Here is a 27,931-nt window from a genome sequence, read left to right on the forward strand (position 1 = left end):
CGCTGCCTGCCCAGACCTGCTCTCTTTGAGCTTCTCTCCATCTTCCTCTCTGCCGTCTTGGAGTCGGGAGTGTTCCGTCATCTCCATATGTCGGCTGTATCTCAGCTGCTTTACTCTTTTCAAGCAGGATCTGGCCTAGAAATGAGCAGCAATTAAGTTTACTCTGAAGTCAATTTCAGAGTATGTTTGTGATTGGCAGCAAATCGTACTGAAGACAAACTCAAAGGAAAGTTGTATTGCTCAGAGACCTAAAGCTCAGGAGACCTTAGTAATGTTTTGTTAGAGTATCAAATACCGGATGCTTCAGATGTTTCTCCTAAAATGTGTTCAAATTGAAGCAAATGGGAGTATAGAGCTAAAAAAAAAAGGTGTGGACATAATTTAATGTGAAGATATTTCATATGAATATTGATTTCAGATTTCTGCATCTTGGCAAATATAAGCATATTAGAAAATAAAGTCTCTTAGAAGAAAAATCTGAGAAGCATTTATTCACTATTTATATTTAACTTAAAGAGGTCTTGTTTTATGAAGTCTGAGATCTCTTATTAAATTTATCTATCAGTAGAGATGTCTTTTTTTATATGGAATGGAAAATATAAGCACATTTTGAGACTCTTCTGAAAGTCTGAAAAAGAAAATTATTTTTCCCCCCTTAGAATCAAAATTTAAAAAGCAGTAGAATTTAGCAAAAATCTCCCATTTGCTTTCAATTTAATCTCATTGTCTAAGTGAAACAATCTCACATTAAAAATATCCCTCAATGAATTTTTCTTTAGTGTAGGTTGGAAATTTTAACGCATTTTGAGACATTGTTGAGATCTTCTTCACATGTGTATGTGTATATATGTGTGCATGTGTGCATATGTGTATGCATGTATATATATATATGTGTGTGTGTGTGTGTATGTGTATAGTAGAAACTTAATTTCCTGTAAAGCTGCTTTGCAACGATTGTATCGTAAAAAGCGCTATACAAATAAACTTGAATTGAATTTAATTGAATCTCCATTTGCTTAAAATTTAACCTCATTTTTGTGTAAGAAAAACAATTGAGATGCGTACCACATTTTATGAAGTCTGAGATCTCATATTAAAAATATGCATCAATGGATTTTTCACTAGTGTGTTTTGTCAATTTTGAGCACATTTTGAGACAATGTTGAGATCTCTTCTGAAAGTCTAAAAGACACACATGAAAATAATATCTGAGATATAATTGAGATGTTCATCTCATTATATAAGGTCTAAGATCTCATATTAAAAATATCCTTCAATGTGGGTTTTAAACACATTTTGAGACACTGTTGAGTATTTTTTTTGAGGATCAAAATCTTGAGAAGTACACTGTAAAAAGTGATAAGTTGACTTAACTTAAAAAAATTGAGGAAACCGTTGCCTTAAAATTTTTAAGTAAATGTTAATTAAAAAAAATAAGTTAATTGAAGTTTACTTAACTTTTTTTTTTTTTTAATTATTATGTACTTAATAATTTTAAGGCAACGGGTTTCCTCAATTTTTTTAAGTTAAGTCAACTTATCACTTTTTACAGTGTGGTAGAATTTAACTTTGATTTTTAATAAGAGAAACAATTGAGATGTTCAAGAGATCTCAATTTATGAGGTCTGAGATCTCATTAAAATATCCATCAACATTTCGTCTTCTCTCTTTAGTATTGGTTGGAAATTGAGCACATTGAGACATTCTTGAGATGTCTTCTGAAAGTGAAACTTGTTCTTTTTCTCAGGATCAAAATCTGAGAAGTTTAATTAAGCAACAAATCTCTATTTACTATTAATTTAATCTCACTGCTGAGAAACATTTGAGATTTTGAAAAATCTAAATTGTTTAGAACATTATTAGGGCCTTTTCCCTTCACATTGCTATCTAGGAGAAACAGCTCAGACATTAAAGAGATCTCACTTGCGATTTCTCATTTTTACGGTTGAAGTAGAAGAATATCTGTTAATCTCGACCTGTTTCGTCTTTGATGCCATATCTTCTACTTCATTCCTGTGGACTCAACAAAGCCCGGCGGCTGCTGGTACAAGAGACGCCAGACGCCTCACAGGGCTCTCATTGCTGTCAGTGATTGATCCCCTTGTTTTTATCTAGCGTAATTAAACATTTAGAGCCATGCGCTCCCTGTTGCTCAATGTAATTTCCTCTGAATTCAGAAGTCTCGCAGCCCAAGAAATCTTTATTATTGGCAATGAACCCAGCGCGATAATGAGCCAATGGGATGAAACACCCAGTTTAGCACACTCTAGTTACCATTTCTAGGGAGAGGAGGGGACCGCTCGATTTGTTCTCGGCACTACGGGCTCGTTCCCGAAAGAAACAGACGTGTTTACATTAACGCAAACACTGCATGGGGAAAATAAGTGTTTTTCTGTGCATGTTTCGCTTTAAATGGACAGCTGGTTTCATAGTAGCAACCTGCACGATAATGACCTAAGTGAAATGAAGTAGTGCAGAAAAAAAACTAAAGGTAACGAATAACAATCTGAGGACCAGCTGGGTCTCAAATTGTGTGGTGTTTAGAACAGCACACGTATTGTCTCAAAATGCATGTAAAGAGACAATACCCTTCAGACTTGCATGAAACCAAGACCATACAAAGCACACAAATTATTTCCCAGTTTCCCCCGCCGTGTCTTTTGAGAAAGCAGGTCACAGTTTTTGGACTTTTTCAGAATGCAGTCAAAACAAAAACCTAGTTTATGTCTATATTACCATTTACAGTTTTGTTTAGTCTATCGATTTTTGTTTTCAAGGGATAGTCCACCCAAAAATTCTGTCATCAATTACTCACCCACAATTATCCGTTGTAGAAGATATTTTGAAGAATGCTGGCATCCAGACAATTTCAGTTTCCACTGACTTTTATTATATACAGAGGACATCAATAGGAACTGAAACTGTTTGGTTACCGACGTTCAAAATATCTTCCTTTTGTGTTCAGCAGAAGAAAGAAACTCTTACAGGTTTGGAACGACATGAGGGTGAGTAAATAATGACAGATTTTTCATTTTTCCCATTTACATACACCTTCATAATCACACCTGATCTCTTCAGAGAAGAAAACAACCCACAAAAACTGATTAGCAACAGATTCATAAGTAAAAAGGTCCTAAACGTACTCTATGCTGTGAACACTTCTAACTATACGCAAGAACAATTTACCATGTCACTGATTTTCTGAAATATGTTGATTCTAGTGTGATAGAATTGATTACTAACCCTGTATAAAGTTATATTCAATGTTTCAACTTTGTCATGATGATGCAATGCTGGTAAAGCCTGTAAAATTGCCAACTTTCATATGATGTCCATGCTAAAATATAAAGGGAAGTGACATAACTTTTTATTTACATGGAGCTAAGCGTGCCGTCTGCATATGTTCATAATGCCATAATGAATGAAACATATGTCTTTACCTGACAGTAGAAGAATGGCTGCCCTCAGTTGATACATGCTTTTGTATTGGTGACTAATAACGAAGTTCATCCACCAAGTAGTCCCACTGCAAAAAAGAATCAAATAATATGTTTTTATACAAGAATTAATGTAAACACTTTATATATACTTTATACTTTTTCTTAAAAAGATAGTTTTTTTTTTTAATGCCACACCAGCCTGTTTTTTATTAGCAAAAAAAACATACCTAAAGTATTAAACTTTAAATGTACTAATTTAAATAAAATATATTTTTAAACTTAGTTTAACTCCAATTATAATATAATTTTTTTTTCTAAATAAATAAATTTACCAAAAAATAATGTATATCAAAAATATTTACATTTATATTTAATGCATTCAAACTCTCTGGATGCGTGCTTTTAAAATAGAAATAAATTTGCTATTAGAATTAAATAAATATAATAGTTGAAATGATTTATCCTGTGATCAATATTACACCACAAATACTGTATTAAAGCCAAAACATTCTTAATTGGGTCGGTCAAACGTTGACATCTGCATTTGCGCCAAACGTATTCTTTTCAAGACACCATCTAGTCAGACAAAACTTCTCTCATAAATGATTCACTCAATGAACATTTGAGTTGTTCATTGTGCTGGAGCTGAGTGGATCATTACATCCACTCTACAGCTGCTAGAGTCATCGATGGTTTATAAAACACATGTCTGCTGTAATTCCACATGTCCACGGTTCTGTGTCCCACCCAACACCGCCCTCCCCCCATTGCTTATGCATTAATAATATTAGGGCAAATTTGATGCTTCAGTTCAGGGGAAGCATTACTCATTTAAGGAGTGTATGGCACTATCTGTCTCTATCTTTCTCAGTGTGGGGCCTAATGGCTCTGATTGAACTCCAAATTCAATTTAGACAGGATATTACTGTTACATGAGCTCTCCTCAACAATGCCATTTCCCTTGCTTACACAGTACATTACCCAGTAAAGCTCGGCCTTTCCTGCTAAAACAAAACCAGAAAAATGAGAGAACGAAAAGAAAACGACTTTTCCATCTCGCAATGGCAATGATTGTCGATTTCAAACTGTATTTAACACTAACGTCTTGAAATCTTGTGGCAGAGTGAGCTGAATCTATTTTCATTACCCCGCTTTCAACACAGAGCCAGTGTCCATCTCTCAGTAAAACCGCACCTGTCACTGACACAAATCGTGATTTTGCTCCTCATATTTTTCTTTTGGCGGCAAAATAACTTTCAGCATCTTATATAAACTTCTGATCGCTTACATCAGGGTTTGACCGTCATTCTTACAATCTGATTTAAACCACATAGTGTTGCGGTTCCTAAACCCGTTACCGGCCAACTGGTGAGTTGAGCTGCATGATATTGCCAGTTCATGAGTTCACATGTCCATCCGATCCTTCAAAGTGGTAAAGGTAAACAGATTAGTATGGGTAAAGAGATTTGGCTTGCTGTCTATAAAAAATGAGGAGCTCATGAATGAGATGTGACTCAAGCTTTATGATGCCCCGTCTGGATTGATTAATTAAAGGTAGGCCATCTAAAGTATAGCTGTTAAAATAAATTAATAAAATAAAGGTTGTGATTAACAAGTCTAGATGAACAAGCTCCTCTCAAAATTTGTTATTTTTTTCTGAAATGGCGATGAACAGCTATTACTCAAAATATTCAAAAAAAAAAACAAAGAATTAATACACAAAAAAATGTTTTCTACTTCGTTTATATATTTATTTGTATTAATTTTTGTTATAATTATATATTTAAATATTGTATTATTTTCATGCACTAATATATTAAAACAGTAATAACCAGCGGTAATTTTCAGTCAATTACAAATGGCATGAACATTTCTGAGGAATGATGCAAATGAATCGAACAGTTTGAATGGATGTCTTAGAAAAGAATCCAACTGTAATGATGTTTTTCCACCAAAAAATATTAAGCAGCACAACTGTATGCAACACTAATAACAAGAAATGTTTCTTGAGCAGCAAATCAGCATATTACAATGATTTCTGAAGACTGGAGTAATGACTGTTGAAAAATTCTGCTTTTTTGTTAGAGGAATAAATTGCATTTTAAAATATATTTTAAAATGCAAATCGTAATAATATTTAAATTACCTATTGATAATATTGGCAATAGAGACATCAATATTAATGTTAAGTAAATTAAAAATAAATTAAATCTAAATATACAGAAAAACAAGTTATGCATTATATAATCAAGGCATGATTTTTACTAAATGGATTGTATTTAATTAATTAAATTCTATGATTTAAAAAAAAGAATTATATACTTAAATATTTCATTATTTTGTACACTAATATAACAACACACAATAATAAACAGTACTGTAAAAACTACATAATTTTACATTTTAATAAATTAAAAAAGATTTGAAGCAATGAATCATCAAATCAAAATATCAAATAAATTAATTGAAATGTACAGTTTGAATGGATTCATTTGGAAAGAATCAAACTTACTGTAACACAGTCTGAGTTAAATCAGAGATGCTATTAAAACATATTAGTCTTAAAGGTCATTGCGCACTGAGTCTGAAATTTTCGCATGCGTTTTTCCATTTCTTCGTATTCGTCATCCTTTCCTATCAAAATGCATGCAATGGATGCGAAGACGCAGAAAATCGAGCCCGATCCGAATTTTTTTATGACAGACGAAAGTTTCGGAGGCAGTGTGTAAATGTGATTGACACAACGTATTTATTTTTTAACGTGCAAAAATTTCGGACGAAAATATCGGACTCAGCGTGCAATGACCTTAACTCTCTCATACTTAAGTCACAGGATTAGAAGGGATTGTAAAATAAATTGCATTATAAAATCATCTAGATACTCGCAATGTTAATTAATTTGAGCAAAATCATAATAAATATATTGTGAATATTCACTTGAAGACCAGAAGACACAATCTGACCTGAATAAAAAAATGAAATAAAATAAAAAACTTCCAATTTGGGATATACTTGCAAACTGTATTTAACAGCAACATAGTTCAAATCATTTGCTGAATCTCTTTTTGTTATCCTGCTCTCATCACAGAGGTGAAAACATGATTAAGTGAGGACAGGAATTCTGGAAAATCCATGATCATCGCCTTCACGCAGAGAGCAGACACCTCTGATCACACCGCCACGTTCTCTCTGGACATCAGAGATGTGAATCCATAGGTAAATGTGTCTTCCATCCCTCCCCACACACACACACACGCACCAGACTAACGGGTAATGAGGGAAGGTGATATTTTTGAGCACCGCGGGTCCCTGCGGTGCCGTGTGAATGAGGCTCTCTAAGATCGTCACGGCCCATTGTGCTGGCCGGGCCCGGCGAGTCGCGTAGGCCAGTCCGCCACTGATTATTTTAACAAATAGCATTCCTATTCAAGTCAACAGAAAGGTTTCCAATGACAGCTCGCATGACAAAAGGTCAGGGGCAGGCTGCTTGCCGTTAATTAAGTAAAATTGGTGAATGTCAGAACTACAAAGGTCAACGTTAATCCACGGCATTGTCTTATCTCCTCAGGTTTCATCCAATGGGCTGGGGGGTTCCTTGGCAGATATTAAACAAGCTAAATTCATACAGGACTATTTAAAGATTAATGCAGCTATGCAGGTCTAACCACACAGTCAGCACATACTCACTGAAACGATCACATCTCACAGACGACGTGCCCATTGCTGGCCAGAGACGTTTAGGTGAAGCTGCCAACCTGATCTTTTAATTATCTGCTTTGTTTGCATTGGCTTGGGTGTGTGTGCAATTTGAGCGCAGCATACTCAATGTAGGAATGCATCAATACAGAGATGACAGACAACAATTATGGCCGGTAACTAATATATAAAAACCATTTAAATATATCCTAAACTGTAATGTACAAATGCATATGTAAGTCAAAAACCATCAAAAATCATTCTAGCTATGTTAAAATACACAACAGATATATATATATATATATATATATATATATATATATATATATATGTGTGTGTGTGTGTGTGTGTACCCAGATATACACACAACCACACAGTAGAAAAATAGATAAAGAGTAGAAAAGTAACTTAATCTAATATACATACACACACACACATATATATATATATATATATATATATATATATATATTTTATTATTATTATTCTGTTTTTAGTTTTTTTTTCTATTTTATTCATCAAAGACTCCTAAAAGCATGATGGTTTCCAGTTTTAACAGCATTAATGATAATAAGGTAATAAACAATGATAAAAACAACACAATAAAGAAAAAAAAATGAATAAAAAATGTAGTTAAACAGTAAAAAACGAATTATAAGATGTTAAATTTGGTTATATTTAGTATATAAAAGTTGATCACAAGTTGATCTAGGTAGCCTAAAGTAAAATTCATTGTATATAAAACAAATAGTTAAAAATTAGTAATCATAAAAATGTGTTATTATGCACACACACATATTACATAATAATAATAATTAAAAAAAAAAGTTAAGTGAACTTGACAATTCAATTAACTTATTTTTTTTTAATTATCACTTACTTAAAAATTTTAAGGCAAAGGGTTTCCTCAATTTTTTTAAGTTAAGTTAACTTATCACTTTTTACAGTGTGACATTAACACTCTGTCTTCAAACAGAAAGCTGTGTGGTTGTCGCTCTGGATGGATTCAAACCTCCAGCTGTGATATTACAGAAAAGTGATGTAATCAAAACAATACCTGCGGCTTCAGCAGCTGTAGATGTGACACTATACGGTATGTTGTCAACTAGGAGCGCAAGAGTAAAGTGTAGGTTTACTGTGGGTCGGGTCAAAAGCAGCAGTCACTGATAGCGCGTATAGCTGTGCTGCTCTAAACACACTGTTGTGCTGCTACAGCTGGAAGCAGCCGCTGCCTTTGAGGAGACCGCGCATTAACTTGTCAGGAGATCTGACAATCGTACAATAGCATCGTACCAGCTGCCAGCGAGCACTCCGCGGCAAATCTAATTTCCATTACAATTAAAACCCCGCCGATGGATTGAGGATGATGTTTGCGCTGCAGGGGTCTAATACGGCCTCTCTCACAGTTTGATAATGTGGCGATCCAGGTGGCTTCATACGGCCCCCACCAAACGCAAGCACACTGCAGGGCTTAGGTGCTTCTAGCCAAATGCTTTAACTTTCCCAGAGGGCGTGTCTGTGTTTGTGTTCTCCCAGTGGTTGTGTGTTCATTGCATTCATTAAAAAGCTTTTTACAGAACCAGAGCTTGAAGGACCGACGTGGTTTAGTTATCTCACTGCTGTGCATCACATAGATCCTGCTCTGAATATTACTCCTGTCCGTCATATTCAGTCAAAATATTCAGCCTCAGACGGGGATTCTGTGAAGGCTGCACTTTCAGACAGCCAAGTTGGATGCGTTTCAATCTACTTTGTTGGTGCTAGAAGGATATTTCTTTAAACCAATCAGACTTTAGCTGTACGTTTAGGGGGCTGAGCAACACTTCTATCAACCAATCAGATTTTAACATTAGGTTTGCAGTAGGAATGCGCAGATATTAAAGCCTAACCCTAACCCCTTTTTTATACATTAAGTATATAAATAGCTCTCACACACACACAAATAAAATCAATCATGCTACAAGTGAATTTATGCATCACAACATTATAATGCACATATAATAATTAATTTATTGTGATTACCGATAATCGATAAATGGTTTATAGTATAGAATTTATACTATTTTGCCTAATAAATAAATATATAAATAATTAAACACTTAAACCTAAACTCAAACTGTTAGTACAAGTGAATTTAGACACCACAACATTATAAAGTACAAATAATAATTATTTTCATGTTATGGCCTACTGTTTTGTCTAATAAACAAATGAATAGGCCTAAAACACTACAATCAATCATTTTACATGCAACAAGCGAACTTAGGCACATCAAGAATAAAAATTTTAATTAATTTTGTGAATTGCAAGAGATTACATTTAACAACAACATTTACACTTAACTTTGAGCGTTAGATTACTTCAGAAGTAAATACAAAATAAAGGAAATGTGCATGCACTATCAAATATACAGTAAAATATCAAGTGTTACTGAATAATAGTAATAATAAATAAAAAAATAATACATGACCAACATTCCTACCAACCTATCAGATTTTGCTATTAGGTTTTAGTTTTTCATGTTATGGCCAATAACCAATAAATGACATATATTAAAGTTTTATACTATTTTGTCTAAATAAAAACATTGATTTCAAATGCCAATAGCGAATTCAGGCACCACAAAATTATAATATATATATATATATATATATATATATATATATATATATATTGAGATTTGCTAAAGGTTACATTTAAAGGAATAGCTCACCCATAAATTAAAAATTCTGACTTTGTCTCATTTTGTGTTTCAAAGATTAACCAAAGTTAAAGACTTTTTGGGTTTGGATGAGTAAATGATGACAGAATTTTAATTTTTGTGTGATATATCCATTTATCAGTCTTACTGCATTGTTTTTAAAGAATAACTTTAAATGACTTAAAGACGGCAAAGGTAATCTAAATGTTAAAGGCAATAAAGCATGCCTAAAAATCTAAAAATAAATAAATAAATAAAATAAAAACTACACTGTAAAAAAAAAAAAAAGTTGAGCCAACTTAAAATTTTAAGGCAGACAGCTTCAGCAGATTTTTGAGTTTGCGCAACTTATTTTTGTGGGAGATTCTCAAATTTTTGTTGTATAAACTTGAGTAAAAACTAAAAAAACTGCTGAAGCTGGTTGCCTTAAAATTTTAAGTTGGCTCAACTTTTTTTTTTTTTACAGTGTATCAGCTAATGACTGATTTGGTACCAATACAAATCAAGCATCACAAGTTTACAGTTAAGGTCAAAGGGCTTTAAGAACATTTCTATCAAACGAATCAGATTACAGCAGTAAGGTTAAGGTTATGTTTTTTAAAAGCATTCCTATCAGCCAATCACTTCACTCTACACCTATGATTGGTTGAAACGAACGTAGTAGCAGGACCACCACAGGAAAGCATTCAAAACCATGTCATGTCCTTCAAGCTCTATCTGACCTCTCTGAACTTTCAAGTGAGCTTGCCAAACAGACATCAAGGGCGATTTACGCCCCTGATGGCTCACAGAGACGGACTGACACCACAATGTTATTTACAATTACAGCAGGGACTCTTGGGAGAGCTGCGAAATCACTCCGCACGCCACCCTTTATGACGGAGGTTGTCGCAGTAATACGGAAAAGCATTTCTGCACTCGCGTACTCGGCATTAAGCATGAATTATTTATGCAGGTGCCTCGATGTATTTTTAATCATTAGACAAATTGAACACAGAACAGGGTTGCTTTCATTAATATCTGTCTGCTATGTGAGTGTTTCCTGTGCTCCTGTGCGCATTTTTACCCAAACTGTAATTGCTCATTTTCAGGAAATGATTAGAGTAAAAGGGGGCCGCATTACAGCGGGAATGTGAAAAGAAAATAATTAGCAGCGCCGCACAAATCTCATTTGGAGGCATACAGGAGCCTTTTAGAGGGAGGTCACCGCATGCATTACATTGTTGATTAGCCCTGATGCTCTGCCAGGGTGACGCTGGCCTTCCCCTGCCAATGATCAGAAGGGTGAGGGCTTTTTTTTTTTTTATCCTGACGGCCGCTCGCATCCCAACCGTGGCAGGAAGATTAAGTGCGAGCCTCTCTTGGATGTGAGGAATCATCACTGCGCCCTGAATGCTCCAGCGCCCGGACCGGCTCACCGAACACACTGGCCCGGAACAGAGAACCTGGAGGAGAGCTGATAAAACTAACGGAGCAGGAGAGGAAGCGAGCGTATCGAAAAGTCCAACTTCCTGGGTCAGCTTCAATTTGTATTCATGCATTCATTTTTTTTTATGATTTATTTCACCCAAGGCTGAGGAATCAGGCTTGGTGGTAGTGGACCAAGTCCAGTATTCACTGATAGAGGGACAGGAAAAGAAGGAGAGGGGGAAAAAGAGAGAGGGGAGGATCACTGGGGCGGAATGAAATGAGTGATAGCACCTGTGATGCGTCTCAAAATATATACAGCTAAATAAGACAGACTGTAAATCTTTAAGTGAGAGAGCCGAAGTCAAGAGTCTGAGGTCTCGGCTATACTTAGCACTGACTGACAGACTCACAGTAATGCGGTCAGATATGAATAAATAAATCTGTGTTGTTTTAGTATATTTGATGTACTTTTATAGATTTCGAATTGATTTTTTTTAGAATTTCCATTTTATGTGCCTTTGTCATTTTTAATACAATACTTACTAACTTTCTATAGCAGAGGTGCCAAAAATCATATTTGATTGAGGGCCGTGGTCCAAAGTTAAACTTTATTACATTTTTAATATTTTTAAATATTTAAATTTTTTTTATTATTGTTTAAATTATTTTAAATCAGATTCACTTGTTTTTTTTACCCTTCAATGCAAAAAAAAAAAGAAAAGAAAATCTTTTTAAAGAAAGAAAATATAAATAAGAAACAAATCATATGCTTAAATGGTACATTTTTTCCTATTTTTCCTTCCTCCTGTGATATGTCATGGTGGGCCAGATCAAAGGTCACCATGGGCCAACTTTGGCCCACAGGCTCTGGTTTGGGCATCTCTGGTCTATATAGCAGCCTGTTTATTAATGTTTTATTTACTGGTTTTAGTTTATTTTAGTTATATTAGTATTCAACTTAAACTAAAACTAAATAAAAATAAAAAAATGTTGCTTTGCAATTAGTTCAAATAAAATAAGTTATTTATTTTATGTTTTATTTTATTTCAAGTAACATGTCCCATTTACAAAGGTGCCATAATTTACCATGTGAGAAAGATGCAGTATGGACCAGTCTTTTCTTTTCATATTGGTAGATTTCAGCTAAACTGACATTATTGTTTATGATGGGAACCATGCAACAAGATACTGGTACACCCATAGGAAAGAAAATCCATAGCTGAGATATCTTCAGTGTCACAGTTGTTTTTACCAGACATCAATGAAATTAAACAGAGAACAAACAATGTCTCTTGCTCCTCAGATTTTTCCCCTGAGAAAAAAGATTCCCGGTAATATCACATCTCCTCAAGACTTTCCGAAAAAATCATAAGAATTTCACAAACTGTGCTCAAAGTTAGCAAAACAAAAGTCAGAGATTTCAATATGAATATCAGATTTACAACCAAATCAGTTGGATTAATTATCCACATTCATTTTCACTCTCATCTGCTGTCTCAACACTATCATATCATTGGCCATCTAATGCATGTTTTGCCTCAAAATTAACACTATATAGTTTTTAGTTGAGTGAAATGACATTTCGAACACACATCCTTTTATTTGGGGCTGCTGCTAGCTTTAGCATGTTAGCTATCCAGAGTCCAAGTTGGATATGGGTATCCAAAAATGTCTTTTTACATGTCTCATTTTTAATATCATGCATGCTCTTGCAGACACTGTTGTCTCCTTGTTAAACAATAATAATTACAATAATTAAAAACATTAATAAATCACACAATAAATATTAATATGGTTTCATTCTTTTTTTTTTTTTTTAAACCAACCATTTTAAATATATCATTCATATTTTTAAAACAGATTTTCTTAATTTATGATTGAAACTCTGGGTCTGGGACAAAAATAAAACGAAATCTGTAGACCATTTGAAAAGCAATCCGTTCCCCAATCTGTTCTACAGGCATCAAGAGGCTTAAATGTAAATATCACAGCCCCTGTTAGTGAAAAGTAAATGACATCATGAACAGGACTCATCATGTGGAGATTTCAGATGCCCCACTGACCTGTGGGTAATTCACTTCGTAGAGAGGAACATTGAGTATTACTTCAGACTAAACCCAGTAGACCTGTGCATGTCTCATGGGGGCAGTTACTCTGGATAGAGACATGGGATAGACATAACCCCATGCACGCATAGGCGTGATTGCATGATCTCATGTTCCATTGTACATGCAGTTAGCAGCCATTGTCTGGGTCGATTGCGAGCCGAGCCGAGGTCTGTTGCCAGGCAGATGCTTTCAGTGCACACTGGAATAACTAAAGAATCGTGAGGTCTGTAAAAGAAGTCAAAACATTTAACTTCAGTCATTTACTCACCCTCATGTTTCAGACCTGCATGACTGACTTTCTTCTGCGAAACACAAAAGAAGAATGTTAGTGTCCAAACAACATTGGACCTCCTGGACTTTCATTGCATGAATCCAGGCTCATTGGAAAAAATGTCTATGTTCACACTTTTGCATGTTGCATGGGACTCGTACCACACCTATCACAACATTTTCAAAATGAATCGTCCATTGAGTGACACTAAAAGTGTGTTCAGTTTTATTTGAAACGGATTAACATGAATCTTGCATCATCTTATTATGGTGGTTGTTATATGTATAACAGCAACTCAGCGCTAAAAGGTCGCATTGTGTTGAAAATAACATATGAAACCCTACCTTAAACTTAACTGATAGTGTTAACAAAAATGTCAGATAAAAATGCATTTTCTAAAGTGACCCTGCAATTTTAGCTTGCTTTTACAAGCCTTTGTGTTTTGTCATGACCCACATTTCACAGGACTTGTACCCAAGTGCACTGCATTGCAAGTGCAATACTGTACCAGGTGCGTTACTGAGCAAGTTTACTATGTCAGAAAAGCCATACATATGGCATATGGCTTCATACTCTGCCCCTGTACTAATCATAATTTTGTGAAAATGAATAAAAGTTGCTAGTGTTTCATTACCACCCGTGTTTATTTTAGTTGGAAACTGCGGTGAATTGTACGTATAGGTACGTTTTTGGAGTTTTGAAAAAATGTAGGTTGATGCATGTTTTTCCAAAGAGCATGGCTTGCATTTTCCAGAATATCTTCTTTTGTGTTCTGCAGATGAAATAAAGTAATACAGGTTTGGAACAACATGAGAGTGAGTAAACAATGACAGAATTTACATTTTTGCATCAACTGTCATGTTAACTTTCTTAAAGGGACGGCATGTGTTACGTACACTCTACCACTTCATTTCCATCCGAGACAGCTCTGGTGTTATCAAGTGCGCCGTTATCAAGTTAATGACTTAACTAATTGCAATAAAAAGCAGTGGTGTTTACCAAGTGTGAGGAAAACGGGTCTAATTAGAGAGCGGTGCCGGCAAAGTTCTCGGATAGTCGGTCTGGGGGAACGGAAGGGGTCGCGCAAGACCTCTGATCATCGGTACACTCTCAAAGAGAACGGTTCCTCCATTGATCTACTGCACTCTCTGCTACCAGCTGATATATGGAGCCTGTTCCTGTTCGCTGCAAACAGCTAGTCACCACAACACACACATCAATATGAGCACATAAGCTGACACACACGCTCTTCTGTGCCTTGATCCACTCATACGCTCGCTCACGTCAACACGGACACACTCGCTCAGACAGGACACCCTCATGCACAAACAAATGCTCAATAATGATGTTGAATCCACTCTCATTGCTTTTTGATGAGTGCGTTGAAAGAGCAGGCTGCTATGATGTGGTCTAACAATCCCGTTCCCTTATTTGCATTAAGAGCAAGCAGGTAGCCCCAGTAATGGCTTTGTGGCTCTCCAGAAGATGTCTTTGAAGCCGGAGAATCGATGCACCTCTTCAAAACTTCATATCCTTCCAGATCCGACTCCTCGACCCACTCAGGCGCTACCGTGAGACCAAAGCAAAACAGTCTTTTTTAAAAAACGAGCCAGAGAAAGGAGGCCAGTGGCACTTTTTTGTAAGAGAAAAAGGGGACATTTGCACTTTCGGTTCCCTCAATGCGACTCTGGCGAACATTACAGCGCAGGGCTATTTGTGTATATCTTGCTAAATGGAAATAAAGAGAGGAATCATGCTGCCAATTTGCATCATTCAGGCATAAAAGCCTGCTTGGCATAACGAAGATAATAAAAAAGTAGCACAACTCAATTTTAAACATCGGAAATGAGCCTCATTTCCACAAAACCCCCAGATTTTCAAGGCGATGACAATAACGTGCCATTTTCAGAGACGTGTACCGGGTTTTCCACAGTCCACTGAGGCTGAAAGGCCATTTTGATGGGACAGGCTGAACCTTCTGCTATTGAATGTGACTGCAATGATAATTTGAAGAATGGGAGGTGATGGTTAGTCATTACGGCCGTCACTGAAGGTTCTTGAAAATGACTCCTGGCAGGCCCGACTCCTTCCCAGATGCAGGCTGTCAAGGCGCACCAAAGCAGAGGCTAAGCTGATTAAATAGGACCTTTTCCAGGGTGTTTGTTTATTTAGCGCTCATACGAAAAACAACTCTCGTCGTGATGAAACCAGGCACTTAATTGGGATTCAGGTTGCATCTTTTAGCGGACGGTGACCTGTGGGGAACGTCCCGACAGACGTGTTGGGGTCACGCGATCGGACCGGATTAACATAACGGAAGCTACATGCCAACTTTGGGTCGTTTCAAAGGATGCTAATTATGGAGCTAAAGTTGAAATCAATACCTCAGAGAGAAAATGGCGACACATGTATAAAAACACACTGGAAAAAGCAGCCAAATTACATTTGGCCTTTTTTCCCCCTCCACAAAGGGCTCATTAGGGAGCAGGCAGCATTATCGCCGGCTAGCCTCCGTTTCTGCGGTTAATGCCACCCAATTCCTTCTGTTTACTGAAAAGCCTCTGCTGTGGTCTCATACCTAATGTGCCGCTTTAAATTTTAATGCTCCGAGTTCACACTGGAGCCTTCTAGGGGCCCATCAAGGCTCGAGCGAAGAGCCAGATGCCCATCTCACCCCCAGAAGGATGTGGAAGTATTACATTAGACAGTAAATCCACACCGGCCTTGTTAATTATTTAGGAAAACAAAGTGCTGCAGTCATAGACACTCCACTGTACAGCTGAGCAATGTTTAATCTACATAATGTATCTGGAGGTGGATGAAGCCGGGAGAGCGGGGGATAAAGCGGTAGGGAGAGAGAAAGATGCAGCTGATAGAGAAGTGGAGAGTGTGCTAGGCTACAGTAATGGCAAGGAAGGGAGAAATGAAGATGAGAAGCGCTAATGAGACAGCGCGGACCGAGATTGTGAAACCGCACGCAGAAAGGTACAAGAAAGCCATGGAAGATAAACGCGGCGAGGACAGAACAAGCAAACGATCTGAAGCTTTGATATAGGGGAGGCCGGGGCTAGTTGTCACATGAGGAAGCGCTACAGTATATCTCAGTAATTCTAATTACACAAATGTATGTTTTCTCTAGCACTGACTTCGTTGATGTCAAACAGCTAGTTCAAAACCGCTGTAAATTAGGCACTTTTCTGTCTTTCAAAATATTTGTTGTAAGGTAAACATAAATAAAATATAATTACGTTATAATTATTATATAAAATATAACAAAATACATAAATACACGCAACCATAACACTTTTAAAGTAATGCATAATTTGAACTAAATTGATCATTAAATTGATAAAAAGTGACAGCATAGACATTTATATTATTTAAAAAAGATTTCTATTTCAAATAAATGCTATTTTTAACATCAAAAAATGTTTCACGGTCTCTACAAAAATATTAAGCAGCACAAATGTTTTCAACATTGATATTAATAATGTTTTTTTGTTGTTTTTTTTGATCAAACACAGCCTTGGTGATGGCTTTTCTTAAAAATCTTATTGACCCTAAAACATTTGTAATTAAAAAAATAATTATTTTATTTGAAATCCATAATTAAACAACAAATTATATATATATATATATATATATACATAATGAAGGAGTACCAAAAGTTAACACAGGGTATTTTTCATAAATGCCAGATAAGGGCAAGTTGTCACATATGTTTTAATTTTTCTAGTTTTATATACTATAAAATTACCATTAGGGATCGTCCGATTATCGGCCTGGCCGATTATCAGTGCCGATATTAAGCATTTTTATTATTATCAGTATCGGTCATTTTCAAAAACCAATTTGCAAAATAACTTTAAAAAAAGTAATAATAATAAAATAAATAAAAGGCTGTAAGGTGTGAGTCTATGCAGAAAATACCACAATAGACATATCCTAAGAAATGTTTCTAAAAAGTGTGACGACTGGCTTTGGTCTCCCCTGTTTGATTTCAGGGACAGAGAAACACAAAGAAACTGGGAAAACAAAGTTGACAATACTCAATTTCCACCATAATATGACATTCTATCCTCAAATCCTCTACATTTTTTAATCCCATTATTGTTCAAAAGCCCTGACTCCTCGCTACACTGAACAAAGACACGTAATTTCCCAAGTATTTAACGTTAACTTTTATACAAGTGCAACAAAAGGACATAATAACAAAGTCATAATTCTCACCGTTGCACACTTTTAAACTTTGAAACATTTAAGTTAATGAGTGAAAGTCTTGACAGAGGTCTTAAGAAACATTCCCTGCATAAATTTGTGTTTATAAGTGTGATCTATTATGCATTCAGAGGAAGCAAAGAGGAACAGGCCGGGTGCGTTTTACCATTCATCATTATAACTATATTGGAACCACAATGCTAATACTGGCAATGCATTTGAAGACATGATGAAGCATCTCAAAAAGATCGTGATCGTCATTATGGCAGAGACACAGAAGTAATGTGGTAGTTATTGATGAAACATATTGAGCTGGGCTGAAAAAAGAGTGAGAGGGATAGTATGTGGAGGTGTTGGCAGTGGGATGATGATGTTGCAGCTATAACCCTAATCATTGAAATAAGTGTCTAGCTAAATTTATATGCAGACCATCCCCCATCTGTTTAGAGCCATCTATCTGTATCTCCTGACCCCAGATTTCTGTTAGATGCTAAAAACAAGACTTAAACGCAATCTGGCTCTCTGGATGAGCACTGCATATCTAGAAGATATTCTTGTATATTTCATAATACATGTTGCTCAAAGAACCCATTACATATTAAGGTTTGATGGCTTTTAGTCCATGTTAATGAGCTTTGAGATCATCTAGTGTATGCAAATGTTTAAATGTATGAATTCTCTTCTAAAAAATAGATTACAAACTAATTACTTTAAAGCTTGTACTATTTATTGACTAATTTTGAAAATAATAATAATAATAATTATTATTATTAAATGGTCCGTAAAAGTTAAACATTCCATAAAATGAACCTAAATGAATGAATGAATGAATATTAGCTTGCAATAACACAAGCTTAACAACTGTATCATTAAAATTAGCTTAAGATAATAATAATAAAATAGTCCATAAAAATAAATTAAAATAATACAGCGCTTGATAATAACAATAATAATATGTATACATTTTTTTTAAATATTGAGAACATGATTGGAATATATTTGAACTTGCTTCACCACATGAGCAGTGTAGCTAACAACTAGGCCACAGCTTCAATAACATACAACAATTTACAAATGAACTCATAATGAAACTTTAATTACGAAACCAAAAAAACAGAAAACTCAAATGAGGCTCTTTTACCATTTAGAAAACTTTTTTTATTGTTTGAATAATCTCTTTGAGAAGTTTGGAAGCCCTTGCGTTAGGGGTCCTTTAAAATACTAGACTTCACATTAGTTAAAAAATGGACATGAACAATGAATGCAGTGAAAAGCGGCCACACCTTTTGCTCGGCCGCTGTGATTTAGAATTGTGCAGAACGCACTTGCGCTTGTTTTCACCTCTGCTTATCTCCCCCTCTCAGCCCTGTATCTCATGTGCCCCTCCTCTAATTTATCTTCTTTCTGGCTGATTGATTAGTAATGCCTTTTTTTGTTTGTTTGTGACTGAGACTTAATTAGATTTCACAGGTTAGAGGTCTACATACTGAAAGTTCAAGATTATTATTATTATTTTAATTAGATTGTGCCATTAAAGCAGGTTATTGTGGGACATTTCGGAGAAGGGAAGGGCAGCGCTGTGGCTCCACCAGCAGTCATTAAGTCTGTGATGGAGTTCCGCACGTGCTCCAGAGCCCTGGATGTGTGCGGTTACAGCCTAACAGCGTCAGAAATGAGAAGTGCTTCAGGGAGCCAAAAAAGTGCTGTGTAAATGGACATTTTTAGTGCTATGGATCCACCTGTTGACTCAAAGAGAATTCTGGTCAATAAAATAATATTAAAAATCTCAAAAGGCTCCAAACACATCCGTAGATTACATGCTCTTAAGCGCAGTAAGCCTCCAGAGCTTTTTGTTGAGTGCAATTAGAAACGGCCTTCCGTCAAACACCACATCCAGAAGGTCTATAATACACTGGGAAAGTGATTTTTCAAAGTTGTAAATAAAACACCATACAAGAAAATGCTATTTCAGTCAATTCACTGTTACTTGCCATTTCTTCGTGATTTTTGGTCAAATTTACTAGCAATTTCTGAACGAAAATTGTTTCACTACCAATTTTTGTTTCAGTGGACCTGGAGAAATGGCATTGCTGTTCATCTCAATCTCAGTTTTATGGCTGGAACAGGATGTCTGCGGTCATCTTTGCTCAGTTGTAAGCATTTCTGAGTTGAAAATGTCACTGCAAGATCCAGTTCCAGACCCAGAGCGGTGACGTCAACGTCAGCTAATAGGGAAAAAAAAAAAATTCATTTAACTCTATATTTATTTGCATTCCTCAAAGACCCATTAAAACCTTTTTGAAATCATGCAGATATGCAGAGGAAGTTGAAGCTTCTAAAGGCATTTTAATAGATGAATTAAAAGACAAAGTAGTGTCCAGCTGCTTGGCTACAAAAAAAAAAAAGAAGTGCCTTATAATGAATAGCCATTATTACGACACGTACTAGTCGCTAATGAGAGTGATCATGACGGCGCAGTTGTTGGATTGGACACCTGGTAGGTATTGAACAGCAGTCACATTTAAAATGCATTTAGAAGCCTGATTACAACCATATGAAATAAGGTATAATGGTCCTCGTCAGAATTCAGTGTCTCAAACAGAGAGTCGAAAAAAAAAGAGCGAATATCGTAAAAGCGATAATAACTATTGCACCCGTCTGGGGGGTAATAAATAAATAAATGTGTGCTTTGCAACTGTGCATCAGCCAGCAACGAGAGAGACTCGGCTGTGTGCGGATTTAATTAGAAAGCAAAGCTTTTTTGACAGTAAATTGATTTTTAATTGTCTTCTTCTGCATTCGCTCCAGGTGGCTCAAGTCTTCTCTATTTGATGTTTTGTGTGCTTTATGTGAAGGTTTTTCCTCCTGCCAAAACACAGTTTATTATGGCACGCTGCAGATTAGCAAGCAGTTCTCCCAAATCAAGCCTATTCTACATCTGAGGGACATCCAGTGGGGTTTTAACAGAACTGTCGAAATTCTCTGCAGCAATTGCACTCAGAAACAACGGCAATAGTGGATTTAAAAAAAAAAAAAAAACATGGTCTGGTCGACATCGCTAATGGGCCCAACAGGAAGGAAATGTAATTTGAAAGGAGCTGATCTATGTACTCCATTGTTGTGGGGTAATGCTGATGTAATTATTATCTGTCATTGATGGAGGTCGGTAAAGGAAGGATTTGGGACCGTGCCACAAATTTGTGCAGGATGCCAGGATGTCGTTCATTCACAGACAGTCACACAAAACACTATATAACAGCTCTGTGTGATTTAGCCATGACTAGCAAGTCAGAATGGGTGTGGTCTGCACTGAATTTGATCTAATGAGGTTATATCAGTAGCATATTACATAACACATTCCCCATATTCTGCCTTACAAATGGCTTTCCAACAGGCTATTTATCATTTACATTAAAATCAGTTTTAATTAATAGCGTGCATTGAATATTCTCACTGCAACGGCAAAATAAAGATTGTTCCACAGCAACTCATACATCATACGGTGTGATATTGTGACACGGTTATGAAAGTCTTTGATCGGCACACATCAAAATGAGATTCAGCTTTAAATCAGTTATGAAAGCAAATGATATAAAATGACAGTACGCTAATGTGATCGGGGTGGGGCTGACCTTTTCTGTGCTTAGAGCTACAGCTGCCTGGTTCAGGCATGAGTAAGGCCTGCCCTTTCTACAGATATTCTTATACTTTATATGCTTTATAATGCAATCTATGCAAGATTTCAGGGAGTTCTTATGCAGAGGGGATTCAGCTTTGAAACAGTATTATTTTATCCTGATGCACGCTATAGAATAACTCTTGATTTAGTTTCATACCAAAATAATGTTATATAATATATAAATAGCAATATCTAGTACAATTTTCACTCAATTCAAGAACGTAAAGCATTATAATTTAAGATAATATAATGGATGAAGCCCAAATTCAAAGAAATATGATCAAGTCCTACATTCATTATATCCAAGGGGATGGTCTTTATTTGATTAAATAAATGAAATAATTGACAACTAATGAGGAATTCTGTGGCAGAATATTTTATATTAATGACTAGAGCGGTCTCATGATAAGTGCTTAAATTTAATATAGTCTGACTGGCATGTCCCCAATTAGATGTTTCCTAATAAGTCTCTTATTAGATATGCCCGATTTTGTCCCATAATACAGTCTCTCAAAGCAAAATAGTTGAGTGTTTGCACAGCTATATAGAATTGTAATTGCCCCTGTCATATGAAGTCTTAATTATGAGATGTGCCACATTGCAAAGGCATTTAAATTGAGCAACAGTAGCATCTGCTGGTTGGAAAAGGACATAGCAGGAATTCAGTTGATATACAGTTGAAGGATTAAATACTGATATGAATGAATGGGAATTTAAGTTAACTTAACATTTCAAGACATTTACACAGTTCTTAAATATATAGACTTGAGTCACTACAGTGATTAACAATGTATAAAGTATTTATTATGATATGTTAAACACATGATTATATGCTCTTTACTATTTAAATATATATTTTGTGATTACTGTAGTTTTTATAGAATATACTGTATATTGTATAGTTTGTAGTATACAAATAGTACATTAAATGAAACTAGGTATTTACAGTTATAGCTACATGGCCACATGTGAAATCCACGTAAATGTTAGTTTACACACGTTTTAGTAATCTTAGGTTACAAACTGGACTCCAAGACCCATAATCATAGAGTTTCATACCCAAAAGTGCATTAAGAATTATGCAAAACACACACCTATAAGCCTTTTAAACTTTAAAAACACTCATTTGATGTTAATCACTATCATTTAACGTTTCAAACCTGAATAACCTTTAAAGGCAAGAGCTGTTGGCCAAAAACCAACCATAACATCAAGCCAAATACCGTAAACACGTGGGCGTCCCGCAGAGCTCAACCCTCGGCCCATTCCTAGGCGCGCGGTTTCCGATTCTGCGCAGTTGAGCCTGATCCGCCTCGGCTGAGCTTTTGAGAGTTGTGCGGAAAAACCGATGAAGTCCTGAAAACTTGTAACAAAGTAGCGATTTCAGCAACGATGAGTGGATCTGTTGTCGACAACACCGTGTCATCGGGCAATTCTTCGGCTGCAATTCCGACAGACATCAGCGGGCAAATATTAGATCTAGACGAAGACGATGACTTGGAAGTTTTCAGTAAGGTAATTTATAATCAACTGAGATCAAGCGCAGGCTGTTCGATCGGTTGTGTGATACAGACACATAACCAGAGTTGATATCTTTTGATTCTACATAATCAATGGCGTAAAAATCTCAACTTCTCACTGAAATCTTGGTGTTTTGCTGTGATCTGAAGTTCCAAAGGTCAGCGATCAGGCGCTGTCATGCCATGTTTTTTTTTTTTTTTTTTTTCACTTCTGAGTTTTTACTGTTGTAGTTTCTGTAGACTTCGTCGTTTGATGCAAAAAAATTAGTTTTAAATAGTCAGAAACTCGTCGATCAGCCTGTGCGAACACCTCTGTTATTTGAGTTTATCTGTCCGTCTCACTGTCGCGAACATAATGTTATGAATCTGACTGTCTGTGTATCTGGTTGTCTGTGTCAGTCAAGTCCGCCTGTCTGTCGACGGTCTGTAGTGCACTAGCAGTCAGTCCATTCTGGCAAAAGTTAGAACACCATAGCAACACCTAGTAACAGTTAAAACACCCTAACAACTGGCGAGAACAACCTAGCAACCAGACAGAACACCCTAACAATTCCCAGCAATCTATTAGAACACCATAACAACAGTTAGAACACCCTAACGATAGAACATCCTAACCAGTTAAAATGCCCTAGCAACTAAACAGAACACCATATAATCTGTAGACTGTAGTGCACTAGCGTTCAGTCCATTCCGGCAAAAGTTAGAACACTGTAGCAACACCTAGTAACAGTTAAAACAACTGGCGAGAACACCCTACCAACTAAGCAGAAAACCCTAAAAGTTCTCAGCAAGCAGTTAGAACACACTAGCAATCCCTAGCAACAGTTATATCACCCTAGCAATGCCTAGCAACTAGGCAGAACACCCTAGCGATGTATAACAAAAGTTAAAACACCTTAGCAGTGCCTAGCAACAGTTAGAAGAACACCTTAAAAGTTCTCAGCAAGCAGTTAGAACACCCTAACAATGCCTAGCAACAGTTAAAACTCCCTAACAACAAGGCAGAACACCACAGCAATACCTAGTAACAGTTAGAGCACCCTAACAAACAGGCAGAACACCCTAATAATTCCCAGCAAGCAGTTAGAACACCCTAGCAATGCCTGGAACAGTTAGAACACCATAGCAACAGGGCAGAATACCATAGCAATACCTAGCAACAGTTAGGACGCCCTAGCAACCACTCTAAACTGTTTTAAACGGTCAGATTAAGCTTTGTCAGTCTGACATCAAACTTTCATTTGTAGTTGGAGTGTTTATACTTCTCTCTGTTTGGTTGGTGTTGTAGTCAGTATCAGCAGTGAATGGTTATGAATGGAAGTGCTGTGTTTGTTGGGTAAAGCAGCAGCACAGTTTATGCTGACTACAGGCCAGTTTGTTATGACAGGAAACAGACGCTCGGGCTTCTTTCCCAGCAGCTGCGGCTAAACGAAAGGGATTTGCATGCGTCAGTGTTTGGACCAGGAAAAGATAGCAAGACAGTAGGAAAATCAGATGTTTGTCTCTCACTGTGATCAAAACACAAACACAGCTCTCAAATCAAGTTCATGGCAATATTACGTCCAGTTATAATGATGTTATGGCATGAGACTCTGGTCATGTGGCTTAGTAACAATACCAGAACCGTTTATTGATTTTTTTTTATTTTTTTTTAGGTTCAGTAAATATATTATGAAAGTTTAAAATAAGTACTTTATTAGGTACATACGAGTCTTAATATAAATATTATCAAAAGAGCCTTTAAGGAACATAATTCCTTTGGTTTTAAGCTCAAGAAGCAGATATTGTTTGGATCAAATCATGTTTACAGCACTTCTCACTTTCAAAAAAAAAAGTTGTTCTTTTGAACTTCCTATTTATTAAAGAATCCTGGTTTTCACAAAAATAATAAGTAGCACAACTGTTCTCAACATTGATATTAATAGAAATGTTTCTTGTGTCAAATCAGCATATAAGAATTATTTCTGAAAGATCATGTGACACTGGAGTAATGATGCTAAAAATTTGCATCACAGAAATAAATAAGTTATTTTAAATTAGAATAATATTTTGCAATATTACAGTTTTACTGCATTTTTTAATTAAATAAATGCAGAGTTGGTGTGCATAACGAACTTATTTAAAAAAAATTACGACCACAAATGGAGTTATTTATATATTTTTTGTTGCTTTTTAATTTATTTATTTATTTGTGATTCTCCGATGTATTTTAAAGAATACCAGGGTATTATTATTTTTTATGAGCATTGTATCATAGTAGATAAAATTCTGTTGCAAGCCAATCCACGTTCAGTTGGTTGAAAACACATAAAGTGCACATGTTGTTTGCTTGATATCTAAACACTCATGCTGTTTAGTGTTGCTGGTCCCTCACGTGTCCTGATGCACGTTTTGTTTTTTGTGTAGGATACGAATCTAACAGACGGCAGCTCCTTCAACGCCTCCATGCAGACCTCCCCTGCTTCAATGATCAACCAGTACAAGTTTGAAGAAGAAGAAGATGCTGAGACTAAAGATATTTTTGTCACAGTCGATAACCCAGAGAGTCACGTAACAGCTATTGAGACATACATAACCTACCGGGTTGTGACCAAGGTACTGATCTGAGCACAAACTCACCAAGTCAGGTTCTGTGAATAATTCTCTCATCTTTTCCATCATTCTCCCTCACGTCAGACCACACGGAGCGAGTTTGACTCGAGTGAGTTTGAGGTGCGAAGACGATACCAGGACTTCCTGTGGTTAAAGGGACGTCTGGAAGAAGCTCATCCCACACTTATTGTTCATGTAGGTGACGTGTGTGAGTCTCCTGCTTGTCAAACATTCTGGAGAATGAGCACTTTATTGGATAAGGAGAGTCGAAATATTAATTTTTCCATGGAAATATGCTTGTGAAGTTGTTTTAAACTTTAAACTTGTGCCATAATTTGACATCATTTCACTCCTCTGTCAAAATAATTAAAGGTCTGGTCCATTTGAAAATGTCTTTGGTTACGGTGTGCTAAAACTCTCATAAAACATTGATTTGGTTGCGTCCCATCAGCCACTGCCTGAGAAGTTTGTGATGAAAGGAATGGTGGAGAGGTTTAATGAAGACTTCATCGAGACGAGGAGGAGAGCGCTACACAGGTTTTTGAACAAAATAGCAGAACATCCCATTTTCTCCAGCAGTGAGGATTTTAAGATCTTTCTCACAGCTGCATCTGGGGTAAGATTGATTGATTGATTGATTGATTTAGTAATTTATTTCTGTATTTTTATACATTACATACATTGCATTAATTACTTCATTCAGTTATCTATTTTTATACATTTAATGCAATTTATTTATACATATTAGTTAATTTTTAATTATAATTATTATTATATCTAGTTAATGTAGTTAATTTATAATCTAGTTAATGAAGTTCTAGTCATTTGTAATACTTAAAAGGTACAGCAGAGGTATTAAACTTCAAGTACTAATACACTATTCAAATTTAAGTATTAAAGTATAACTCTGGTGCGTAACTCATCCCAAACCATATCTAGAAACCAAAATATCATACAAACTAAGGGCTTTTTTGACCTGGACTGGAAAGTGATCACCCAGCAACCACCCAGAACATCCTAGCAACCATGTAGCAGTGCTGTACTATAATTGCCTTTTTTTTTCTTTTCTTTTTTTGTGTTATTGTTGTGTTGATTTTCCACTGGAAGGTTTTGCTTGTCTGCCAGAGACATCGTTTTCTTCCTAATAAGGACATTAAAACCTGTCTGTACACACACACACACACACACACACACACAGTCAAACATTACCTTGATAACCACTGACCTTCTGTGTGTTCACTATATGTGATCTCAGTTTTGCTTTATAAGAGGATTATTTTAAATGCACGCAGATAATGTGACAGTTTCTGTGTTTAGCCCCGGCTGAGTGACCTCTAAGATAAGTACTTTTTAAAGAGCTCCTCACTTCCCTTCAGTCATAATAAAGGAAGTTATGCTGTTATGGATATTTGACGCTCCGTAGGCTGCTATGATACACGCTTACAGTTTTATCAGCTATTTGCACTGGTGTTGTCATTACTGGCCGACTATGAAAATATACACACATTTTCAGCCATTAGAGGCTTTTGCTGAAAAAAAACATAGTGGAGATGAGAATTTTTTTGCTTTAGTCTCTTTTCAGTAACATCATGCACTGTTCCTATGATCCTCTGCAGGAGTTGACCTCTCATAAGAAACAAGGTCCAGGGTTTCTGAGCCGGATGGGGGATACGGTCAAAGCTGTCGCTGCTGCGGTCAGAGGGGTCAGAAACCGGCCTCAGAGTTCACCGAAATGCAGGAGTACGTGGAGGCCTTCAGTCAGAAGATCAGCTCTGTTGATAAAGTTACTCAAAGGATCGTCAGAGAGCAGAAAGGTTGGACTTTTTGTCTCATTTACACACTTTTCAGTGAATTCTTATCTCTAATTGGTTGGCGCTGTATTTGCATGGACTATAGCTGCTATAAACCAGCTGCTGCTGTTGTCACAGAGTACCTGGAGGAGCTGAAGGAGTGTGGGCCGACATACGCGCTGTGGTCACAATCAGAGGAGGAGCTGGCCGAGTCCCTGAAGAACGTGGCAGGCAGTGTGGACAGATGCTGCAAGGAGACAGAGGAGCAGGTCAAGCATCTCAATGATCACCTGATTCCGGTCCTTCATGAGTACGTCCTCTGTGCCGACACACTCAAGGTAGAGTGACAAGATGCTTCTGTTTTGTCTTTCTTAAAGGGATAGTTCACCCTACAATTCAAATTCAGTCATCATTTGTTCACCTTTATATCATTCCACACCTGTATGACTTTCTTTCATTGGCAGAACACAAAAAAAATTCAAAGAAATTAATACTGTTAATCAGTA

General features: G+C 36.3%; 1 protein-coding gene and 2 long non-coding RNA genes across 3 annotated transcripts in view; 2 read left to right on the forward strand and 1 right to left on the reverse strand.

Annotated features, from left to right (window-relative positions):
- Positions 1 to 11,460, forward strand: part of LOC131533618 (uncharacterized) — a 45,056-nt gene extending 33,596 nt beyond the window's left edge. The window contains exons 4-5 of the long non-coding RNA XR_009269169.1: positions 6,529 to 6,656; positions 11,177 to 11,460. This is a non-coding gene — a long non-coding RNA (uncharacterized LOC131533618). The remainder of the gene's footprint in view (positions 1 to 6,528; positions 6,657 to 11,176) is intronic.
- Positions 1 to 22,885, reverse strand: LOC131533616 (uncharacterized). The gene is made up of 4 exons (XR_009269167.1): positions 22,747 to 22,885; positions 19,898 to 20,069; positions 3,441 to 3,526; positions 1 to 135 (listed from the first exon to the last, which is right to left on the reverse strand). It is a non-coding gene; the product is annotated as an uncharacterized LOC131533616 (long non-coding RNA).
- snx7 (sorting nexin 7) overlaps positions 22,765 to 27,931 on the forward strand; it is a 19,996-nt gene continuing 14,829 nt past the window's right edge. The window contains 7 exon segments of the mRNA XM_058765970.1: positions 22,765 to 23,038; positions 25,450 to 25,638; positions 25,720 to 25,830; positions 26,087 to 26,251; positions 27,252 to 27,351; positions 27,354 to 27,449; positions 27,564 to 27,763. Of these exon segments, the coding sequence (XP_058621953.1) occupies positions 22,916 to 23,038; positions 25,450 to 25,638; positions 25,720 to 25,830; positions 26,087 to 26,251; positions 27,252 to 27,351; positions 27,354 to 27,449; positions 27,564 to 27,763 (984 nt within the window). The 5' untranslated portion in view covers positions 22,765 to 22,915.

This window comes from Onychostoma macrolepis, chromosome 24 (genome assembly GCF_012432095.1).
Source record: "Onychostoma macrolepis isolate SWU-2019 chromosome 24, ASM1243209v1, whole genome shotgun sequence".
Classification (NCBI taxonomy): Eukaryota; Metazoa; Chordata; class Actinopteri; order Cypriniformes; family Cyprinidae; genus Onychostoma; species Onychostoma macrolepis.